Genomic DNA, 19,677 nt, shown 5'->3' on the forward strand with positions numbered 1-19,677 from the left:
TCCTAGCTTCTTGTAGCGTATTTTCCAGTCCCCTTTTTATGTTTTGCCTAACTGAATATCAAAAGCAGTATATATGAAACAAACTGTGCTCTATTCTTTAGTCGGTGGCAGCTGTGTTGTTTGATGACCTTTACCGTTTTGGTGGCACGGCATAATAAGAGGGGGGAAAGTATTTGAAGCGCAGCCTTGCTATTGTTACAGGCAGAAATGTATCCCGTGTAGTTGCTTCACCTCTTTATTCTGTCCTCCAGTTGTGAGTAAGGCAAGGGTTACTCTTAACAGCCACATTGGACGCACATGGAATCTATACACAGCTGCAGACAGAATCGTTACAAATTCCTTGATATACGTATAGCAAAGTTAGCTGGTTTTTAACTAGGGATGTGAAAGAGTAAACGTGTACATGGTTAACCGACGAGCCTGAGCTCATCAGAATTGTTCCCTCTAATGTTTTCCATCCATGTGCGGATTAATAATTGCAGGGCCGGCCCACATTGTGGCACCTGAGGCGGGGAGCTCAAATGACGCCACCATGCCCCTCGCTTGGGCCAAAACTTCAGAAGGTCTCAATTCTCTGGGTCCTAGTGGCGCCCCCCCTCCCAAACCCCCACAGTCTGGCACGTGAGGCGGCCGCCTCAGTTCTCCTCATGGTAAGGCCAGCCCTGAAAAAATGTTATGTGCACCTATGCACGTGCAGATGTGCATCACCAAGCACATGCTGTCGCTGTGGGAGGCTCTGGGCGCTCTGCTAATCAGCTGAGTGGCACCTCAATTTCTCCTGGGTGGCTGCTCAGCTTACAAGGAACACTGCTCATGAGTTAACCTTCATGGTTACAAGCAGCCCCCTCTCCCATGTAAACGGCTAGCCGCTGAAATTTTCAGCAGTTACATGGTTACCTACATGCACACATTTTAACATCCCTAATTTTGAGTGTGAATTCTATGTACAGGATTGGAGTCCTTTAAACACACGTTTAACTTTAAGCATCATTGACTTTGGTAGGACAACTCATGACTTTAAAGTTAAGAACATATTTAAGTGTTTTGCTGCACTGTGGCTTTCCGTGCAACCTTAGAACAAATAGCTAATTAGAACAAATCTGCAGGATTGTAGGACACAGACTACTAGCTGTTGTAGGGCCAGAAAAGTATTTCTAATATGAAAAAACATGTGGTTTTGAATGCACTCAATTAGGAATCCAGGCCATCTCTTTCTTTCTTTCTCTCTTTTTAAACTGTAGGGCATGAAAATAGTCACAAGAAGAGCAAGAGGAAAAACCAGAGAAGACCATGGCAAGAAAGTAGTCTGGTACCTGACGTGGAGGTGTTCAAACGTAGCATAGAAGGAAATCAATTTTCCACAGTTAGCAACAAGACTGAGAACACAGGAGAAGGCAAGACGCACCGAAGAGCAAAGCGTTTCCTCTCTTACCCTCGCTTTGTGGAAGTCATGGTGGTGGCGGACAGCAGAATGGTTGCCTATCACGGAGCGAACCTACAACACTATGTCCTAACGTTAATGTCAATAGTAAGTATCAAAATGGAGGAAGAATTTTCCCCTCAGATCTTACTCGCCCCCTTATGGATGGGGCGATGTAGGACAGCTTGTGTGCCTCAGGTTCTGTACTGACGTCAGGATTAGGTTAAGCCTCTGATTGACAAAACTTCAGGCCCGGCTCCTCCCTCACTACGGAAAATTTTGGAGCCCTCAAAAGACACTTCGAGGCCTGCTGGATGGGTTCTTCCATCCCTGGCTCCACCACACACATTAACTGTTCCGGTGGCTCACTCCTTCAGTTCCCCAAGCCTTCAAGAGTAGGGTAGTCTTTGAGGTCCAGAGGATCTTCCCCTCAGGCCCATGTGCAATACAAGCTGAATGGGAATCTTGCCATAGGTGGCTTCCCAGCTTACATGGTCAGAAAGGTGGGTCCCCTCCATGTCCCGCCCTTTCAACATGCTTGGATTTGGGGGTTGAGTTGTTACATTTCAACATGCTGGGATTTGGGGGTTGGCTGTGGGAGAAAGGAAATAAGGAAAAGTTACTTGCTTGCCTCCATAACACACAAACAAGGGGGTCACGCAATGAAATGAATACCCAGAGGCTGTTGTGAAGACCAGGACTTTAACCAGGTTCAAAAAAGAGCTAGCTAGATTCTTGGAGGTTAGGTCCATCAATGTCTATTAGCCAGGATGGGTAGGAATGGTGTTCGTAGCCTCATTTGTCAGAAGCTGGGAATGGGTGATGGGTTGGGATTCCCTGTTGTGTTCATTCCCTCTGGGGGTGTGTAGCATTGGCCCCTGTGGGATGACAGGACAGTGAGCTAGATGGACCTTTGGTCTGACCCCATTTGCCATTCTTATGTTCTTACCCAATTTTCATTGCTGCTTAAAGGAAGAGGGAAATACTAGCCGGTTCATGACGGGCAGAGGTATCAGTTGACCTTCCAGTAAGGGGTAACGGTCCCAGTGGCAACTCTCTTTGCATGCAGCCGGAGGGTGATTTTCCTTAGTGCTCACTGGTTCCAAATGCCACTGGATCTTTGTGCTGGGCTCAGTGATCATCTCTGAGCTGTCTGTGCCTGCCGAGCACTGAGCTCTGCCTGCAGGCGTGGGAGCGGATGCTCCGGGGTGGCAGATTCTGGATCACAGGACTCCATCTTCCCTAAACCAGACACAATCTCTGAACCCAGAGTCCAGATGCTGGGGCACAAAAGACTCTGCCACTCTCTGTCATGAGGGGAGATTTACAATAGGAGTGTGTTTAGGGTCTAGTGCCCTCGGGTATCTTAGAACCATCTTTTCAATGTAGCCACAGGGGTCATCTTACCACATAATGCTCAGTGACTCTCTTCTCTGGTGCATGGGACATGGAACAGTATGGAAATGCATTTCATATTCCATTAAAACAATGAGCAATTCTATGGCACCTTAGAGACTAACAGATTTACTGGGGCATAAGCTTTCGTGAATAAAACCCACTTCATCAGATGAATTAGAGTGGAGTATACAGAGGTATGGCATGTGCGTGAGGCTATGTCTATACTACAGGCTTCTTGTGCAAGAAGCTTTTTGCAGAAGAGATCTTCCGCAAAAACTTCTTGTGCAACAGAGCGTCCACACTGCAAAAGTACATCAAAAAAGCGATGCTCTTTTGCGCAAGAGAGTGTCCAGACTGCATGGATGCTCTCTTGAAAGAAAGCGCAGATAGCTATCCACAGAATGGCCACCAGGGCACCTGTGCTTTTTCCTCATTCCTGTTTTTCGCAAAAAAACTCTGTTGCCCATACACACATTCCTCATAGAAAGAAGTATACCTACACCGGAAAAACCCCTCTGCTCTTTCGTTTTACTTGTGCAAAAACACGTTTGAGGTGTGGATGCTCTGCGAGTTTTTGTACAAAAATCGTTGGTTTTGCACAAAAACTTTGTATTGTAGAACCAGTCTGTGTGTGTGTGTGTGTGTGTGTGTGTGTGTGTGTGTGTGTGTGTGTGTGTGTGTGTGTGTGTGTATTTACACAATATAGACATGGACAGCAAAAGAAAATGGATATTATTCAGTTAGATAATTTATGCTGTGCTTTACAGAGATGAGCTGTCAAGAAATAAAAATAATCCATTTACGTTCCCCGATAAAGATGAAAGAGAGACAGAGGGATAGAAAATAAATGTTATGAGAAAGGTTCCTTGACAAGGGAGCAGGTAACCTCTGCCTATAAAGACCCAAGTACTAGAAGTGTAATCAATATTGTTATTGTGAAATTAGTTGTGATACATAATGATTCTCTGGGTGGATGTTATGCCAAAAGCTTCAGTCATTTTGGCTGGAGACTTGCCATTTATTTGAAAGCACTAGTAAATATCCATTGCAAAACATTCCTGGAATAGTCCTCAGCACTGATCAGGTGATCCATTCAGGTTTTTTTAATCTCTGATTTCTGTGGTACAAATTCCGCTCCCAAACTACTTCCCAGTACTTCCTGCCTTGCAATGTTATCCATGGAAAAGTAGAGTATAATACAGTTCAACACACATTTGCAGTAAAAGCTTAGGGAAAATATACAAAGATTATCAGGAGAAATTACCACCTCTTCTCCCCCCAAACATGCAAATTTCATAAAGTTTTATTTACCAGCAATGAATGGCCAAGATCATCAAGTATGAGGGTGGTTTTGAGGGTCCGATTTGAGACTTTTTTTTAGAAGGGCTAGATTTTCAAGGGGCAGGTTCTCAATATGTAAGCCGTCTTGAGTGTGGCACCTGAGATGTTGAAGCTTTTGAAATCACTGGTGGTTTTTGAAAATCATAGCTAGTGAATCATTGCAGGTGTATCTCTGAGGATAGACTGTGGCCCTGTAATTTCGGGGCCGAATTGAAAGACTGGATGCAAAAGAAAATGCTGGGATTCTGACACACACAATGCCCCTGGGTGATGCTAAATATGTCAAGGTTTTGCACTCAGTTGACCTGTATGATCAGACCATTCTACTATCAAAACCAGTGACAGCGAAAAACTGCCGCCCTCCATTCGTTGAGAAAACAGGAGACCAGTTTGTGTTGCTTTAATTCTTCATTTGAATCCAGCATTAACTCTGAAAATCTCTCTTTTGATGCAGGTAGCCTCTATCTATAAAGACCCAAGTATTGGAAATTTAATTAATATTGTGATTGTGAAATTAGTCGTGATCCATAATGAACAGGTAATGAAAATATTTTTTTCCTCTTTCTGCTTGCGACAGGGAATGAGCATTGAGATGAATAACTAAAATGCACATTTTTATATATATATATATATTTTTATGGCTAGGATGGCCCTTCAATATCGTATAATGCCCAGACAACATTAAAAAACTTTTGCCAATGGCAGCATTCCCAGAACCACCCTGAAGAACACAACCTGCCCAGACATGATACCGCCGTCCTTGTTACCAGGTATATTGGGTTTTCTCATTAATCGTGTAGCCATTTGAGTGTCCCAGTTGGAAGCTATGGGTTTATAATGCATGCGATCATCAGAAATAATTGATTGTGCATAGCACTCTAATGACAACAAGTGTCTGGATTACAACTGTGGAAGTAGCGTAGCAATGAAAAGATGCAGGGTAAATATTTATCCCTCTGTTAAACACATCTTAGACTGATTGTAATGTTCAGGGCCTCATTGAATGCCATTGAAGGAAATTGGCAACACTCTAGTTGACTGTAATAGACAGTCAAAACAAGCCTCTCTGTTCAGTTCACTGACTGCTTGTGTGACCAAGCCAGCTTGCGAACGTCAGCGGGAGAATCAAGAACTGCTTTTGAATGATATTTTTTTTTATTTTTGCATTTGTACTGTAACTTGCGTGTACATGAAAATTAAAAGCGTCAAGTCTGTTCTGCTTTCAGACAGGATATATGTAGAGCTCACGACAAATGTGATACATTAGGTAAGCTTAATCTATTATTTTTTTGTTGTTGTTTTTACTCCTTTGAGGTGATGCTGTTAATATGTGCTTACCCACAAGCGATATTTCTCTTTGTTCTGCCGTTGCCTTTCTAGGTCTGGCTGAGCTGGGCACCGTGTGTGATCCGTACAGAAGCTGTTCAATTAGCGAAGATAACGGACTAAGTACTGCTTTTACGATAGCACATGAACTTGGCCATGTGTATGTTGTTTGTAATGAGTTTACAAAACAGTAGCCACGCTGAGCCTAGCTACTTGGGAAGAACTGAGGGCACATGGGTAGAAGGTGCAAGTATAAACAGCAGATAGTATCTGGAAGGGAGCTGAAGATGCTCCGTTTAGCAGCATGGACCGGCTAAGGGAAGGCCCAGCCCAGAGGGAGCACAAAACGGGTGGGATGGTGGGTCTGAGCGAGCCCTCACTGACCTTCTCATACCCCTGTCCAAATCAAACACACACCCATATCCCCTCCTCCACTGCTCTTTCCTCTCAGGCCTCGCTCACCTCTAAATGCAGAGATTGGAAGCCATTAGGGTGTTGCCAAGGTCTCGACGGCCTATGGAGCGGGTCTATTTTAGGTCCTTGCTCTGCTTCCCCTAAGCGGCCAACTCGCTTTCCTCACGAGGCTGGGTTGGTGTGTGGCGAAAGGGACAAGACAAACATCTCTTCTCCTGCCTCAACCTGTTCCTCAGCCTGTCAGAAGAGACCCTTCCCGGCATGTGACTCAACTGACGTCCGTGGAGAAGTTAGGCCAGAGTTGGAATTTAGCCTCCCCCAGGCGGTGCTCATGTTGATGGGCGTGGCCATCAATCAAGCCAGAATTCCACATGTCCCTACGTGTCCAACGGAGCATTGAAGTGAGGGATGTCAAAGAGGTGCTTAGTCAAGCAGTCCTTTGCCGTGCCGGGCGTGCTAGCTCTCTGATGGCTACACCCCCATGGAAAATAACATGCTGTGTGTTAGGGTATGTCTACACGGCAGTGCTATTTCGGGAAACTTCAGGTATCCTGAAATAGTCTTTTCTTCGTCTTGACAGCACGCTTATTATTTGGAAATATAATACCGGTGCGCAATTCCAACGTCCTGGTAAACCTCGCTCCACGAGGATTAAGGGACTTGTCGGCATAGCACTCTATTTCGAAATAAGCTCAAAATAAGATACGCGATTTGCGTATTGCGTAGCTTTTGTCAAGCTAGCGCTTCAGTGTAGACACACCTTTACACTAGAGAGCTGGGATGAGTGAGTTCTAATAAATAGTTCATTCTCCGCTGAAAACGTTGGGGCAGTGTATTTTTAATTGCAGTTGTGGGCGGGGGGGGGAGGGGTATATGATGCCCTGACAGAAATCTCCCAAAGGTTTGGCCGTCCTCACCTCTGACTTGCAGCAGCTTACTTCCTGATCTTTGTGCAAAAGGGACTTTGAGGTAGGAAGGGCAAGTGCCTCTGTGCTCTTGTACAGGAGGCAAGAGTTGGCTTAATAAATGGAATCTTAATGGGAACAGAAACTCATCAGCCTTCACATGGCGGATCACATCAATTCATTTCCCCTCTTGTAACAGCAACAGATCCCAGTGCATTTTTGCAGCATTCTTCAACAAGAGTGCGTGCTGCCAATCAGACCTGGATTTACAGAATGCCATCGAGAAGCATCATCAATGGAAGCCCGCCCAGATAAAATATTCACATTTTGTTTATTCCTGGTGTGACTCCATTTAGGCAGCTACACCCGTGATAAATGTGGCCCTAGATATCTAAAATTGTAGTTCAGCTTTATTAGAAGCTTTGTGCTACTAGGCGATTGAACTCTCAGGGTATGTCTACACTAGCTTGTTAGTTTGAGCTAGGAAGGCAAATGAGGGCAGCCGGAGTTGCAAAGGAAGTCTGGGATTTAAATACCCCGGGCTTCATTTGCATGTTCCCGGGCGCTGCCATTTTTAAATCCCCCTTAGACCGAACTCCATGTCCACGGCTACACGCGGCACGGACTAGGTAGTTCAAATGAGGGGCTTCGAATTAGGGATATTTAAATTTCGGGCTTCATTTGCAACTCCGGTTGCCCTCATTTGCCTATCTAGCTCAAACTAACGAGCTAGTGTAGACATACCCTCAGGGCTTAAGTACACAGGGAACTTCAGCCATCTGTGGGTTGCAGCTCTGTGGGGTAGACATGCTACACAAATGTAAAACCTAACGTTAGAGCCAGCTCCAGCCCTGACCCAGCCTGTATTGGCTGTTCAGCTGCTCCCAGAGTGCATGGTGGAACTTGGACCCACCACCCTGGGGTCCCCAGGTGAATGCCCTCTCCCCCCAGGCCACCCCCCCCCCCCCCCCCTGCTTGCAGGATCATGATGGCTGCTAGCAAGAAAGAAAATTGCATCAAGATTTAACCAGAATTTCTGGCTTGCGGATACCTCATGTCCCACGTCACCCTTTATAGTGCTGATGTCAAAAGGCTTTCTGTGCTTGGGAGCGGTTGGCAGCCAGCCCCCCAGTACTGCTCCAAAGCATTGCTACTGTGTCGTGGTTATTCCAAATCTTTTTTTGGGGAGGGGGTGGGGAGACTATTTTTATCTATAATGTTAACCGGCAGTTTCAAAATTAGAATGTTTTATGCACCCTGTTTCTGCCGCAGTGCAGTATGCTTGGCCTTTAGTATGCCCCTCATCAGACCTTGTTTTGCTCCTGGTAGATTTAACATGCCCCATGACGACAATAATAAGTGCAAAGAAGATGGAGGGAAAAATCAGCAACACGTCATGGCACCAACATTGAACTTCTACACCAACCCCTGGATGTGGTCAAAATGCAGTAGGAAATACATTACTGAGTTTCTAGAGTAAGATACTATCTATGTGGTGGTGGTATTGTCTATACAGCCTACCTGAAAGAACTCATTTGCTACATTGAAATCAAGTCCTGGGGAAAGGAATAGAAATGGAGTTTGTGTGTCCCCCTACTTGCTAGTGTAGGAGGGCACCTTCTGAGACTGGGACCCTGCTAGTTCTGTCTCTTGCTTATCATAGAATCATAGAGCACTAGAACGGGAAGGGACATTGAGAGGTCATTGAGTCCAGTCCCCTGCCCTCACGGCAGACCAAGCACCATCTAGATCAGCCCCGATAGATGTCTGTCCAACCTGCTTTTAAATACTTCCAGTGATGGAGATTTTTACAGTCTTTCTAGGCAATTTATTCCAGTGTTTAACCACCCTGACAGGTAGGAATTTTTTCCTAATGTCCAAGTAAAACCTCCCTTGCTGCAATTTAAGCCCATTGTTTCTTGTCCTAGCCTCAGAGGCTAAGGAGAACAATTTCCCTCCTTCTTCCCTGTGACTCCCTTTTAGATACCTGAAAGCTGCTATCATGTCCCCTCTGTCTTCTCTTTTCCAAACTAAACAAGCCCAATTCCTCCAGCTTTCTCTCATAGATCATGTTTTCTAGACCTTTAACCATTTTTGTTGCTCTTCTCTGGACCTTCACCAATTTCTCCACATCTTTCTTGAGATGTGGCACCCAGCACTGAACACAATCCTCCAACTGAGGCCTAATCAGCACAGGTTAGAATGGAAGAATTTCTCATGTCTTGCTCACAATATTCCTGTTAAGCTCACTGCTTCTTGTCCTAGTTGGCAAGGAATTGCTTCTCTGAGGAGAAGACTAAGTCTTTTCCCCATGGAAACTGCTTCTAAGGAACTTGTCATCTCTACTATTGAGCAGTGAGTTTCCCAAGCATTGTGACTCAGAGACAAAGCACCTGGTACAATTAGGCAGGCAATTACTGAAGGCCACGTAACCCACCTCTGTGCTCTGGGGGCCTCAGAGCTGACCCAAAGCCCACCTGGGCCCTGGAATAAATTAGAGAGGCCCTTAGTTGCTCTGGTTTGCACTGATTGTCCCTTCTGACATCTGACAATCCCCAGGATGAAGTGGGGGGGAGGGAGGAGGCTTGGCATTGTGTCCTCTCCTCTGGCGTTGCTCCTTACGGGGGTAGCTGGGAAGGGGTTAGCATGGCAGCTTCTACGATGTCACTGTTCCTCTTTAGGATGCCCCTACACAGAAGGAGAAGTCCTCAGATTGCTCACTTAACTAGCACGAGGGAATGGTACAAAGCCACTTTCCCGTGGCCCAGGATCTGAGCCCAGGATGGCAGTGAAAAGTGCAGAGTGCATTTTAAGTACACTGAAGAGTGTTCATCCTTTGATTCTACGATATCATCCGACAGGAGTAAAAACTCTTCCCAACATGTTGGCTTTCAATAAATATTGTTGTTCTCTTCCTCTTCTGTCTCGTGAGTTACGTAGGGGTGTGTCCTGGGCCTCTCTGCTTCTCCTATTGGTTTTGATGGAAGCAGGCGAAGGCCCAGCGTTGGGCATTGTCCGATCTGAGAGCGTGTACAGCTTCAAGTGGTTCCTACAGTGTTTGTGCAGTGGGACTGTGCAGTATTGCCTCTCGCTCTTGGAGCGCGGAGCCATGTGTTGGGTTTCGCACTAGCTGAAGTAGTATTTGTTCAGTAGGACAACCCAATAATGAGGGACAAAGGATGGCCTTGTGGGTCAAGGCCCAGGCTGGGAGAAGGCACTCGGGGGCCACACCATTTAAGCACATTATGCCCCAGAGCAGCCGTGTGTGCAAAATGGCCGATAGTCAGAATTCCCTACTCTGCAGGAGTCTTTGGGGGTGAAGTCATTAATGTGTGAGGGACACAGAGCTACTGCGTTGATAAAGATACTGCGGCCTGACAAATCCCTGTTTGACCCTGTTGTTCTTCTGTTTTATTGAAGCACCGGTTATGGGGAGTGTTTGCTCGATGAGCCTGTCTCAAGAACTTACACGTTGCCTCAGCAACTCCCAGGAGTAATTTATGATGTTAATAAACAATGTGAGTTAATTTTTGGACCGGGCTCTCAAGTCTGCCCCTACATGGTAAGTGCAGGTCCTCCTCTTTGTTTCTCTGGCAACATGCGATAGGAGCAGACCATTACTGGTTTAGTCCCATTACACTACATTTTGGTACCCGGGTTGTTAATTTTTGTAAGTGACAAAAGGCATTGTGGAAACAACTGCTACCATGGGCCATCAGCAGGGTTGGGCTCCAGGGCGTTCAACTCAGAAGCACAAATCTCCACAGCTTTTGCTAAACAACCTCATCCATGATTAGGGCCCTACCAAAGTCATGGCCGTGCAAAATGCCTCATGGACTTCAAAATAAAAAAAGGATTGGAGAAGTCCATGGAGGGTAGGTCCACCAATAGCTGCTGGCCGGGATGGTGTCCCTCGGCTTTGTTAGAAGCTGAGAATGGGTGATGGGGAAGGATCACTTGATGGTTACTGTTCTGTTCACTCTCTTTGGGGCACCTGGCATTGGCCGTTGTCAGCAGACAGGATATGGGCTAGTTGGACTCTTGGGCTATGTCTAGACTGCAAGCCTCTTTCGAAAGAGAGCGTCTAGACTGCACGTTGAACTTTCGAAAAAGCGGCTTGCTTTTTCGAAAGAAAGCATCCAGTGAGTCTGGATGCTCTCTTTCGAAGAAGCCCTATTTACATTGAAGAACGCCTTCTTTTGAAAGAGGAACTTTCGAAAGAAGGCGTTCTTCCTCGTGAAATGAGGTTTACCGCCATCGAAAGAAAAGCCGCGTTCTTGCGATTTAATTTCGAAAGAACGCGGCTTGAGTCTGGACGCAGGTGAGGTTTTTTCGAAAAAAGGCTACTTTTTTCGAAAAAACCCCTGAGTCTGGACACAGCCTAGGTCTGACCTTACTTATGTTCTGGCCTCCCTCATGAAAAATGGCCTTTTGTGTGCTTTTACTGTATGCCATACAGATTTTACAGGGGAAACCAGCATTTCTCAATTTGGGAGTCCTGGCCCCAAAGGGAATTGCAGGAGGGTTGCAAGGTTATTTCAATGGGGGGAGGTCACAGTATTGCCACCCTTACTTCTGTGTTGCCTTCAGAGCTGAGTGGCTGCAGAGCTGGGTGGCTGCAGTGCAGAAGCAGCAACACCACACCACGCCTCCCGTACTTCGGCAGTGCTGCTGGCGACTGCTCTCGGCCAGCAGCAGCCACTCTCCAGCAATGCTGCCAGCAGCAGTTCAGAAGTAAGGGTAGCGGTATTTCCCCATGTAACTGTGCAACCCCCCCCCCTTTTTGGGCCAGGACCCCACAACTACAAGACTGTGACATTTCAGATTTAAATAGCTGATATCATGACGTTTGTGGGTGTTTTTTAAATTCGATGACTGTGAAATTGACCTAAATGGCCTATGAATTTGGTAGCTTCCTACCCGTGATCTTCAAGAGAGATGCTGAGAGCCTCCATCTGTTAAGACACGTGAAAGGGGTTCGATATTTTTCCCCAGAGGGCGGGTGCTCATCGCTTCTTGGGCTTATCAATTGTCCACCTAGAGCGGGAGGCATCTCAAAATACCTAGTCGCTCGGGAAAATCCAAGTCCCACATGATTAGCTGGGAGCTGTAAAGTGCGACTGTCCTGTGTGGATGAGCCACGGCAGGGTTATTTAACACACCGCCCTGGAAACAAAAGCCTTCTGTTCACATCACACTGTTGTCCTCACTCTCCCCTGCAGCCTGGCTCAGCCTTGCTCTACTGGGGAGCTGACCGTCTCGCTAGGCCCAAGGTGTGGGGGGCAGTCCTCAGCACTGCCCAGCATGCAATGTGCCTTCCTCACCCCGCCCCTTTCTGCCAGTGATGGAAAGGGGCCTGGGGCTCTAGGGGCCCCAACTACAGCAGCAGCAGTCATCAGGAGCGCCTTTTGAACCACCGGGCCCTGAGGAAGTTGCCCCCTTAGCCTCCACCCCGTCGGCGATCCTGCTGCTGTTTGCTGAGATTCCCCCCCCCCCCCCGATACCAGTGCGTGTCGGTTCCCTTATGTTCCGTTCCACACAGACAACTAACCGTTCCCACCGGAGGGAAGGCTCCTGGGGTCACTGCTAGTGGCGTTTTCATGATTCTGGTTCCAGTGCGGACGTGCGCAGCCCATGTTTTGTCAGATTCTTCTGTCGTCACCGAGATGGGGGGAAGTCCCCGGGCCCTGCACCCCATCCGCAGCCAGATGGGACTCTGAGCCAGCAGGCAGAACAGAAGGGTTATTAGTTCACAGGGACAAAGCATGGCACGGGCTTGTTAGCACAGGGGCAGGAGCGCTCAGTACCATCCCGTCTTGGGGGGGGGGGCAAAGCCAGGGCGCTGGGCCGCCTCCCGGTATCCTAAGCCAGCTAAGACTCACTCCTGCACTCAGCAATTGCTCCCAGCCCTGCAGACAGCCCCGCCTCCAGCCTGCCTCCAGCTTCCAGGTCAAAAGAGGTCACCGGGTTTCTCCCCTCTCTCTAGGCTCATGTTACAGTAAGCCTGGGCCATTGTGAATGTGCTGGCCTGGGGCAGCCCCTCCCCGCCAGTGTGAGTCACACCCCCAAATGCCCATCCCCATCCGGCCACCGGTGCAGTGCCCAGGGAAACTGAGGCACACACACATAGAGTCACTACAGAACAGTGCAGGAGAGTGGGAGTCACATGCAACATGACCAGTGAATAGAGCGGATACCATCCCCACTTCGGGACACCTGTTGACAGAAATTTTCCAGTCAGCTCTGCTGGTAATTTGCTTTCGTGGGGGCTCCGCACAGATGAAGACATTTGCTCACACTCAACCACTTTTGGGACTGGTATTTTATGGTCCCTGGGCTATTCGGTACCCCCCTTCCTCTGGCGCTGTTTGCTGTTGCACACATTCACGGATATAGAGATGGCAAGTCTAGCGTGAAACGTCATGTGATGCATCACGCTCAAGCTGGGCCTTATTTAATACTGTGATTGTTTCAATTAATTAAGCAGATGCAGTGCCGTCGACTCTGGTGCATTAACATCGATGGAGCGCACAAAGGATGTCGTACTCAACACACACCTTGGGCTGACGGGACAGAGTGTGAACCTGGAAAGGTCTGTAATATCTGATGTTTCATTCCTTTGTAGATAAAAACAGTGTTACAAGGCTCCTAGGCCGCTTTTCCTGAAAAACTTGCCAGCTGTCTACACTGGTCACTTGAATTTCCGCAAAAGCACTGACTTCCTGCTGTAAGAAATCAGTGCTTCTTGCGGAAATACTATGCTGCTCCCGTTCGGGCAAAAGCCCTTATGCGCAAAAATTTTGCACAAAAGGGCCAGTGTCGACAGCTCAGATTTGTTTTCCGCAAAAAAGCCCCGGTCACGAAAATGGCGATCGGGACTTTTTTGCAGAAAAGCGCGTCTAGATTGGCACTGACGCTTTTCTGCAAAAGCATCCGTGCCAATCAAGACGCTCTTTTCCGAAAATGCTCTTAACGGAAAACTCTTCTGTTAAAAGCATTTGCGGAAAATCATGCCAGTCTAGACGTAGCCCTAGTGTAGAGGGCACCCTGGTATACATCCGTTCTGCACTAAAGTTGTTGATGCTTGTAGGAACTGATAAATCCTCCCATTCCCCACTCTTATGTTGTGCAAAAAAGCCCACCCCAAAACAATTTGCACAAGTGGAAGTTAGCCATGGGAAAAAATTTCCCCGCTTTAAGTTGTTTCGCTATAAGTCCAAGTTTTTTTGGAATGTATCTTGGACTTATAGCGAGGACGGCCTGTAAATATCAATGAAAAGAGTTTTTTCCCCCTGAAGTTCAGTTGCATGGAGTGCATTTTACAACTGAGGCCTCCCGGAAGTTCGAATTAAGATATGCAACTCCAGCTAAGTTAATTGCATAGTCAGCATCCCTCGATTTGAACTTTGGCACCCTCCCCACAACGGGAGGTCGACAGGAAAAAGGCGAGGTCTAGGAGTACCAGCATCTCTAGGAGGGAGGAGGAGCCCTCAGCATTCGATTTAGCAGGTCTTTACTAGACCCCGTAAATCAAATGCCAGAAGATGGGTCTTCAGAGAGTCGATCTGCGGGTAAGTTTAGACGTGGCCTGAAATTCACCCCAGAACAATTCTGTATATCTTTTATGGTGGCCCAGTGTCATAGTGCTGGCTTGGGACGTGGGAGACAATGTGTTCTGTTCTTTGTCAGTGCTGGTGGCATACAATGTCAAAATGATAGTGTTTCCCTAACTTGGAATTAATGTAGTAATGTGTCATCGACAAATGCCTCTGTCAAATACATCTGCAGCTAAATGGTTCCTTGTATAATGTGGTTAAAATCTCCTGTTTGCCATTATTGTGTTTTTGAAATGCATTCTGCCTTTTGGAAAGCTAATTGTGTTTTATGGAATTAATAGCCTTGAGCAAACCCCGAGAGTTTTCCTGTCCTATTCTTTGGAAGTTTAGTGCATGCAGTTGGTAATTAGTATGTTTAAAATTGGCTCTTTGCTTGGACAACTTCAGGATAGAGTACAGAGCGGGTTAAAATGTTTCATTTGAAATGTTCTTTGACAACTTCTTCACCAGAAATGGAAATGTCTCTGGAAAATGCTGGATTTCAACAAAACATTTCAGTTTGTGGTTGAAATTTTTTCAGTGTTCATGAGCCAAAAACTCATGAAAAAATATAGTTGGTGGGATTTTAGTTTTTCCACGAGAACCCAACCATTTTGAAGAAAAATGTCGGCTGAATCTTTTATCTCTGACCAGATTTTTTTTTTTTTTTTTTTTTTTGCAAGAACGAACATTTCCCAAGTAGTTCTGCTCGATGATTTGCTAGGACCTGTGTTGTAAAATTCAGTTTTGTAACACTCTGGCGAACCATGAATAGTTGTCTCCTTGGAAGCCTGGCTGTCCCTATTACTGTCTAATACACGCGATCTTTTCAAAGCATTTTACTTAAATGGATTCAGGCGATTTTTGACCCACATAGTTTCCTTAAAGAAATAGATGATTAAATTTTCTGCATTTCTGAAAACTTTCTGGCCACTGAGTTTTGCTAAATGATGGTTCTAGGCCATGGGCAGAGGGGTTGATTTTTTTAGTTTTTTTTCTTTCTGATGGAAAAGCAGAGGCATGGACATCATGCATCATCTCATGCAGCCATGCTGGGGACCTGTCATGGGCACATCCACGAGGTTCCCAGTTGTATCCTGCTCTTTGGAACTCTTTGGCAGTGGCCTCAGTCTTCTGCCCTTTTCCATGACATTTCCCGTTGCTCAGAGTCGGCCTAAGGCCTGTACCTCACTGGCCTAGGGTTGCCAGGTGTCCGGTATTGACCCGGACAGTCCGGTATTTTCGCCTTCTGTCCAGTAAAAAAATTCAGAGAATACCGGACCCCTAAAATGTCTGGTATTTTCTGGGGTTTTTTTCCCTGCCACAAGGCGGAAAATACCGGACACCTGGCAACCCTACGACACACTTAGCAACCGGGCCCAGCCCCTGGACCCCCGGTCCCCCAGACACCCCCCCAACCCCCGCTTACCTGGTTCTGCAGGGGCTTGTCTTGTGGCTAAAACAGAAAAACAAAATGGCTGCCGGCAAAAAGCCTCTTCTTAAAGTGGCCATGCTGATTTTTTATTTTTAAATTTTTTTTTTTTTTTTTTTTTGCTTAACTGCTGTCAGGGTCCCTTTTTTTTTTGGTCTCCCCCTTTTTTTTCCCCGACAGAATTTTTTTTCCCAGTATTTTTTTTTGGTGGGGGTAGTGTTTGGTATTTTTGGTGAAACCATCTGGCAACCCTACTCACTGCAGCCAATTTAAACTCTAACTTGATGGTGTAAGTGGAACGTCAGTGGCGTGTAGACGGCATAGGGGCCCGCTGTGTAAGGGTGAACGTCTCCATTTAAAAGGCATACGGGTTTGAGCTTGGAAATACCCCTTTCCCACTGAGACACTTTTCATCGACTTCATTTAGTATTGCTCCCAGTAGAAGACTCCCAGATAAAGTTTTACTACCAGTTGGACCTCCCTGGTCCAGCACCCTCAGGGCCTGACTGGTTCCGAATGAGGGATTTTGCCGGATCAGGGAAGTCACTTCTGGGCCCGCAGCTTGGTTTCTCCTGGCAGCTGCCGGCTCCCCCCTTACCTGCCACCGTCCCTCTGCCATGCCAGGCTCCCGGCCCACTAGCTCTGCCGCAGTTTACCCGGGGTTCCTGGCCCTGCCAGACCTGCTGCAGCAACCCACAGTGCCACCACTGAGGCTCCCAGGCCCACTGCGGCCGACCGTTGGAGCCTGCTGGCACTCTGGGCGCTCTGCCGCCGGCTCAGACGGGCTTCCACAGCAGGGCTTCCAGCCACCAGTCTCCCTGCAACCAGCCCAGGTGGGATCCTGACACCTACTGGGCCCCTACCTGAGGCCCTCCACCAAGACTCTGTGATCCGGCAACATCCGTGGTGACCCAGGAGTCCCGTTTTAGAGAGTTTCCACCTGTACTCAGTGTGTATACGGCATGCTGCTACCTTTGTGTTGCATTGTAGTAAATAAGGAAGATGTACAACTGAACCTCCGTACTCCGGGTGTCCCTAAACTGCGAACACCCAAGGAGGCAGCATCGCTGCGTGCTCCCCCTTCCTCCTGCCGATCAGCGCACAGAGGCACTTCCTCTGAGGGTTTACCCCTCTGCTCCCATAGCGGGGAGCAAGGGGGCAGAGAAGCACCCCACCCCGATCCCTCTCACACTCAGACCCCCGCAGCACCCTCCTTGGCCTGGCACAGTCTTCAGTCTGACATAACCAGTTTCCCAGAGTTGCCAGATTAAAGCGGTTCAGGAATTTTACAGTCAGACGCAGTAAGGCTTCATGACAGGTCAATTAAATGTAAAGCCACAAGGTACCCCCTGTTGGCTTCAGAGGGGTGAGGGAAGCAATAACCCCAGTAGTAACTAGTTTTGTGGTCTTGCCTGGTAAAAGCAGAGAGTCCTGCAAGGCAGGGTCTGGGAGTAGCCTCCATCCTGGCACAATCCCCAAAGCATGAGGCAGAGGGGGTCTTATTTCACCCGGGAGAGCCAATCCAGTAGGCCTGCTCAGAGGCTACCTACTGGATTAGTCCCATTCAAACTCTAGGAGGTTAAGGTGGGAATAGTACGGTTGTAACTGGTTAGCCTAGTGGTTAGAGCGCTCGCCTGCATTGTGGGAGACCCGAGCTCAAGTCTCTGCCTCAGGAGAAGGAAAAGATTTGAACTGGGGTCTCCCATCGCTTTAAACACTGAGGTGTGAGGTTCTCTCAGCCTCTCCCGTTGGAGTATGGAGCCAAGACGGTGGGTCTCCCGCTTTCCAGTGGGGTGCCCAACCACCGGCTGTAGCATCATCCTGTCTGTTCATTTTCATTGGGATAAAAAAATTCATCACGACATCGGGAAATTACCGTCCCAATTCTAATGAATCACAGATGCCAAAAGAGACCCTCCAAACCTGCTCAGCCCAAAAAGTGTCTCCTGAAAATTAGGTCGGTCCTGTGCATCCCCCAAACTGTCTCCCATTCCTCCAGTCACATTCAATTCTTTCCCCGCCACCCCAGCCATCAACGGAATAACCGCACGACTTGTGGGAATTAGCGTGGCAGGTGCGGTGTTCTGAGCCGAGTAGCGGCTGTGCCGCAGTGGCATAAAATCACGGCGTAAACAACAGCTAGTCTCGAAGGCCGTGGACGGCAAATGCCTGAGCGTCCCTGTCGAGGCAGATGCTGAGGCCTCGCGCCCGTAAATCTGGCCACGGGCAGCCCATGGGCATGTTCTGCTGCCTGCCTCTTTCTCTCTCCCTCACAGCGACTCTCTCCCTATCAATCGAGAGTGGAACATCTTCAACCGGAGAGGCTGAGGGAAGCTCTCCTCCCCCCGCCCGCCAAGCAGACTATCCCAGAGCTCGGTATTTCGAGCACTCCTTGGCGGTGGGGTTCCTTTCTCTTCCCCTGCCTGAGGTGGGGTCTTCTGCCTCCCACATGCGCGCTCCAACCTGTGGGAATCACGGTGACTGTTTTGTGTGGAGCAAAGTAGACCCTTGACTCATTCTGCAGGAACGACTCGGTTTCCAGACCAGATTTAGGTGTCTGTCCCTGTAAGGTCGATACCCCTTTCCTCAGCATCTCCCATTGGCAGCGTTGTCATGCTGGCTTTTTGTGAGTCGCATCGAAAGGATCTGTCTCTCCCCATTCACTGATAGGGTGCTTAGGTGCCCAGTTTATTGTGTGTCTTGCATTGTTGGTCCTGTGGCTTTATTTCCCCTATGTACCTAAAAATTAGGTGTCATGACACTGAGCATCACTTAGTCACTTTGTGGATCTGAGCCAAAAGGCCACATGCAAAAGGGGATGGGGTGGAGAAGCTTCTGTGTTTTAATCTAATTGACTCTTCCAAAGTTTGAATCAGCATAAAAATCCTCCCCAATATTTAACTGCATCTTGCAAAATACCAGTGGACAGAATCTGGAGTTAATTTCTTTGGAATGGGTAGCTATTTCTGTACTAAGCTATGATGTGGCCAAGAGCCCTGCCTTTTGAGTAATGCTTTGTCTCAAGTCTCCTTGTTTAAAGTATTCTATATGAGTTGGCAGAGAAAATCAAGTGCCCTTTTTTAATGGAAATATCTTAGGAAACTAAAGAGCTTGCACTGCCAAACGGAGATAAAACAACCTGGATATCTTATCCCCCTAGCTTAAGTTTTATTCCTAAGTCAAAGCTATTCATATAGAAGAGGAGTGTTAATTTATTCATATTGTGAATATGAGAGTAGGGAGGTTAACATCAGATTAAGTCAAGTAATAATCCAACCTCAGGTTTTCTTGCTTTTGCTAACTGTATACTCTTGTCAATCATTTACTTTGTTTCACAGTATCACTGTTTCCTTGATTTTTAAAATAAGTGATTGTGTTCCGATCCAAAACAGAGGCTTCTAAACTTAGTTCCTAAAACCACAAGATATATGGATCTATTTCTAAAATAGCCAAAAAGAGAAGAATTACAGACATGGTTGCCTTTTTTTTTTTCTCCTGCTGGCAGAGAAATAATTGTGAGGTTTGGTTTCTTGGTTAGGGCAGTAAGGTAGTCGTATAGGCAGTCTCAGAACACTTGTCTGCCAATTTATTCAGTAGCAAGTCAACTCATGCATGGGATCTGGACTGGGTGAATTTTCTAGGAGTTGCTTGGAGAGACAAAGGAAAGTAGACTCTGTTATAATGCCTTGCTCCACCTCCACGACTTCCCTGCATGAATTTATGTCTGCATAAATTATTTTGAAGTTGATCCAGACAAAAACTGGATTAACAACAGCACTTCCAGTCCTTCCCCCAAGACACAGGCCCATAAGAAAGCGAGCTCTGGCAGACGCTGTGTTTTTCTGT

General features: G+C 47.3%; 1 protein-coding gene across 6 annotated transcripts in view; it reads left to right on the forward strand.

Moving 5' to 3' along the window:
* Window positions 1-19,677, forward strand: part of ADAMTS9 (ADAM metallopeptidase with thrombospondin type 1 motif 9) — a 159,627-nt gene that overhangs the window by 28,129 nt on the left and 111,821 nt on the right. For 4 of the 6 annotated variants that reach the window (XR_012906430.2, XM_075938509.2, XM_089781264.1 and 1 more), the window contains 8 exons: window positions 1,242-1,528; window positions 4,614-4,697; window positions 4,805-4,929; window positions 5,386-5,426; window positions 5,540-5,645; window positions 8,134-8,280; window positions 10,225-10,366; window positions 13,289-13,396. Coding sequence is in view for 5 of the 6 variants with exons in the window: in XM_075938509.2 (XP_075794624.2) it covers window positions 1,242-1,528; window positions 4,614-4,697; window positions 4,805-4,929; window positions 5,386-5,426; window positions 5,540-5,645; window positions 8,134-8,280; window positions 10,225-10,366; window positions 13,289-13,396 (1,040 nt within the window). In the remaining variant the exon portion in view is untranslated. Of the gene's footprint in view, window positions 1-1,241; window positions 1,529-4,613; window positions 4,698-4,804; window positions 4,930-5,385; window positions 5,427-5,539; window positions 5,646-8,133; window positions 8,281-10,224; window positions 10,367-13,288; window positions 13,397-19,677 lie in introns of those variants that run through there. The other 2 variants (XM_075938510.2, XM_075938512.2) reach the window with 2 other exon arrangements.

The sequence above is a fragment of the Pelodiscus sinensis genome, chromosome 11 (assembly GCF_052426305.1).
Source record: "Pelodiscus sinensis isolate ZL-2025 chromosome 11, ASM5242630v1, whole genome shotgun sequence".
NCBI classification, from domain to species: Eukaryota; Metazoa; Chordata; order Testudines; family Trionychidae; genus Pelodiscus; species Pelodiscus sinensis.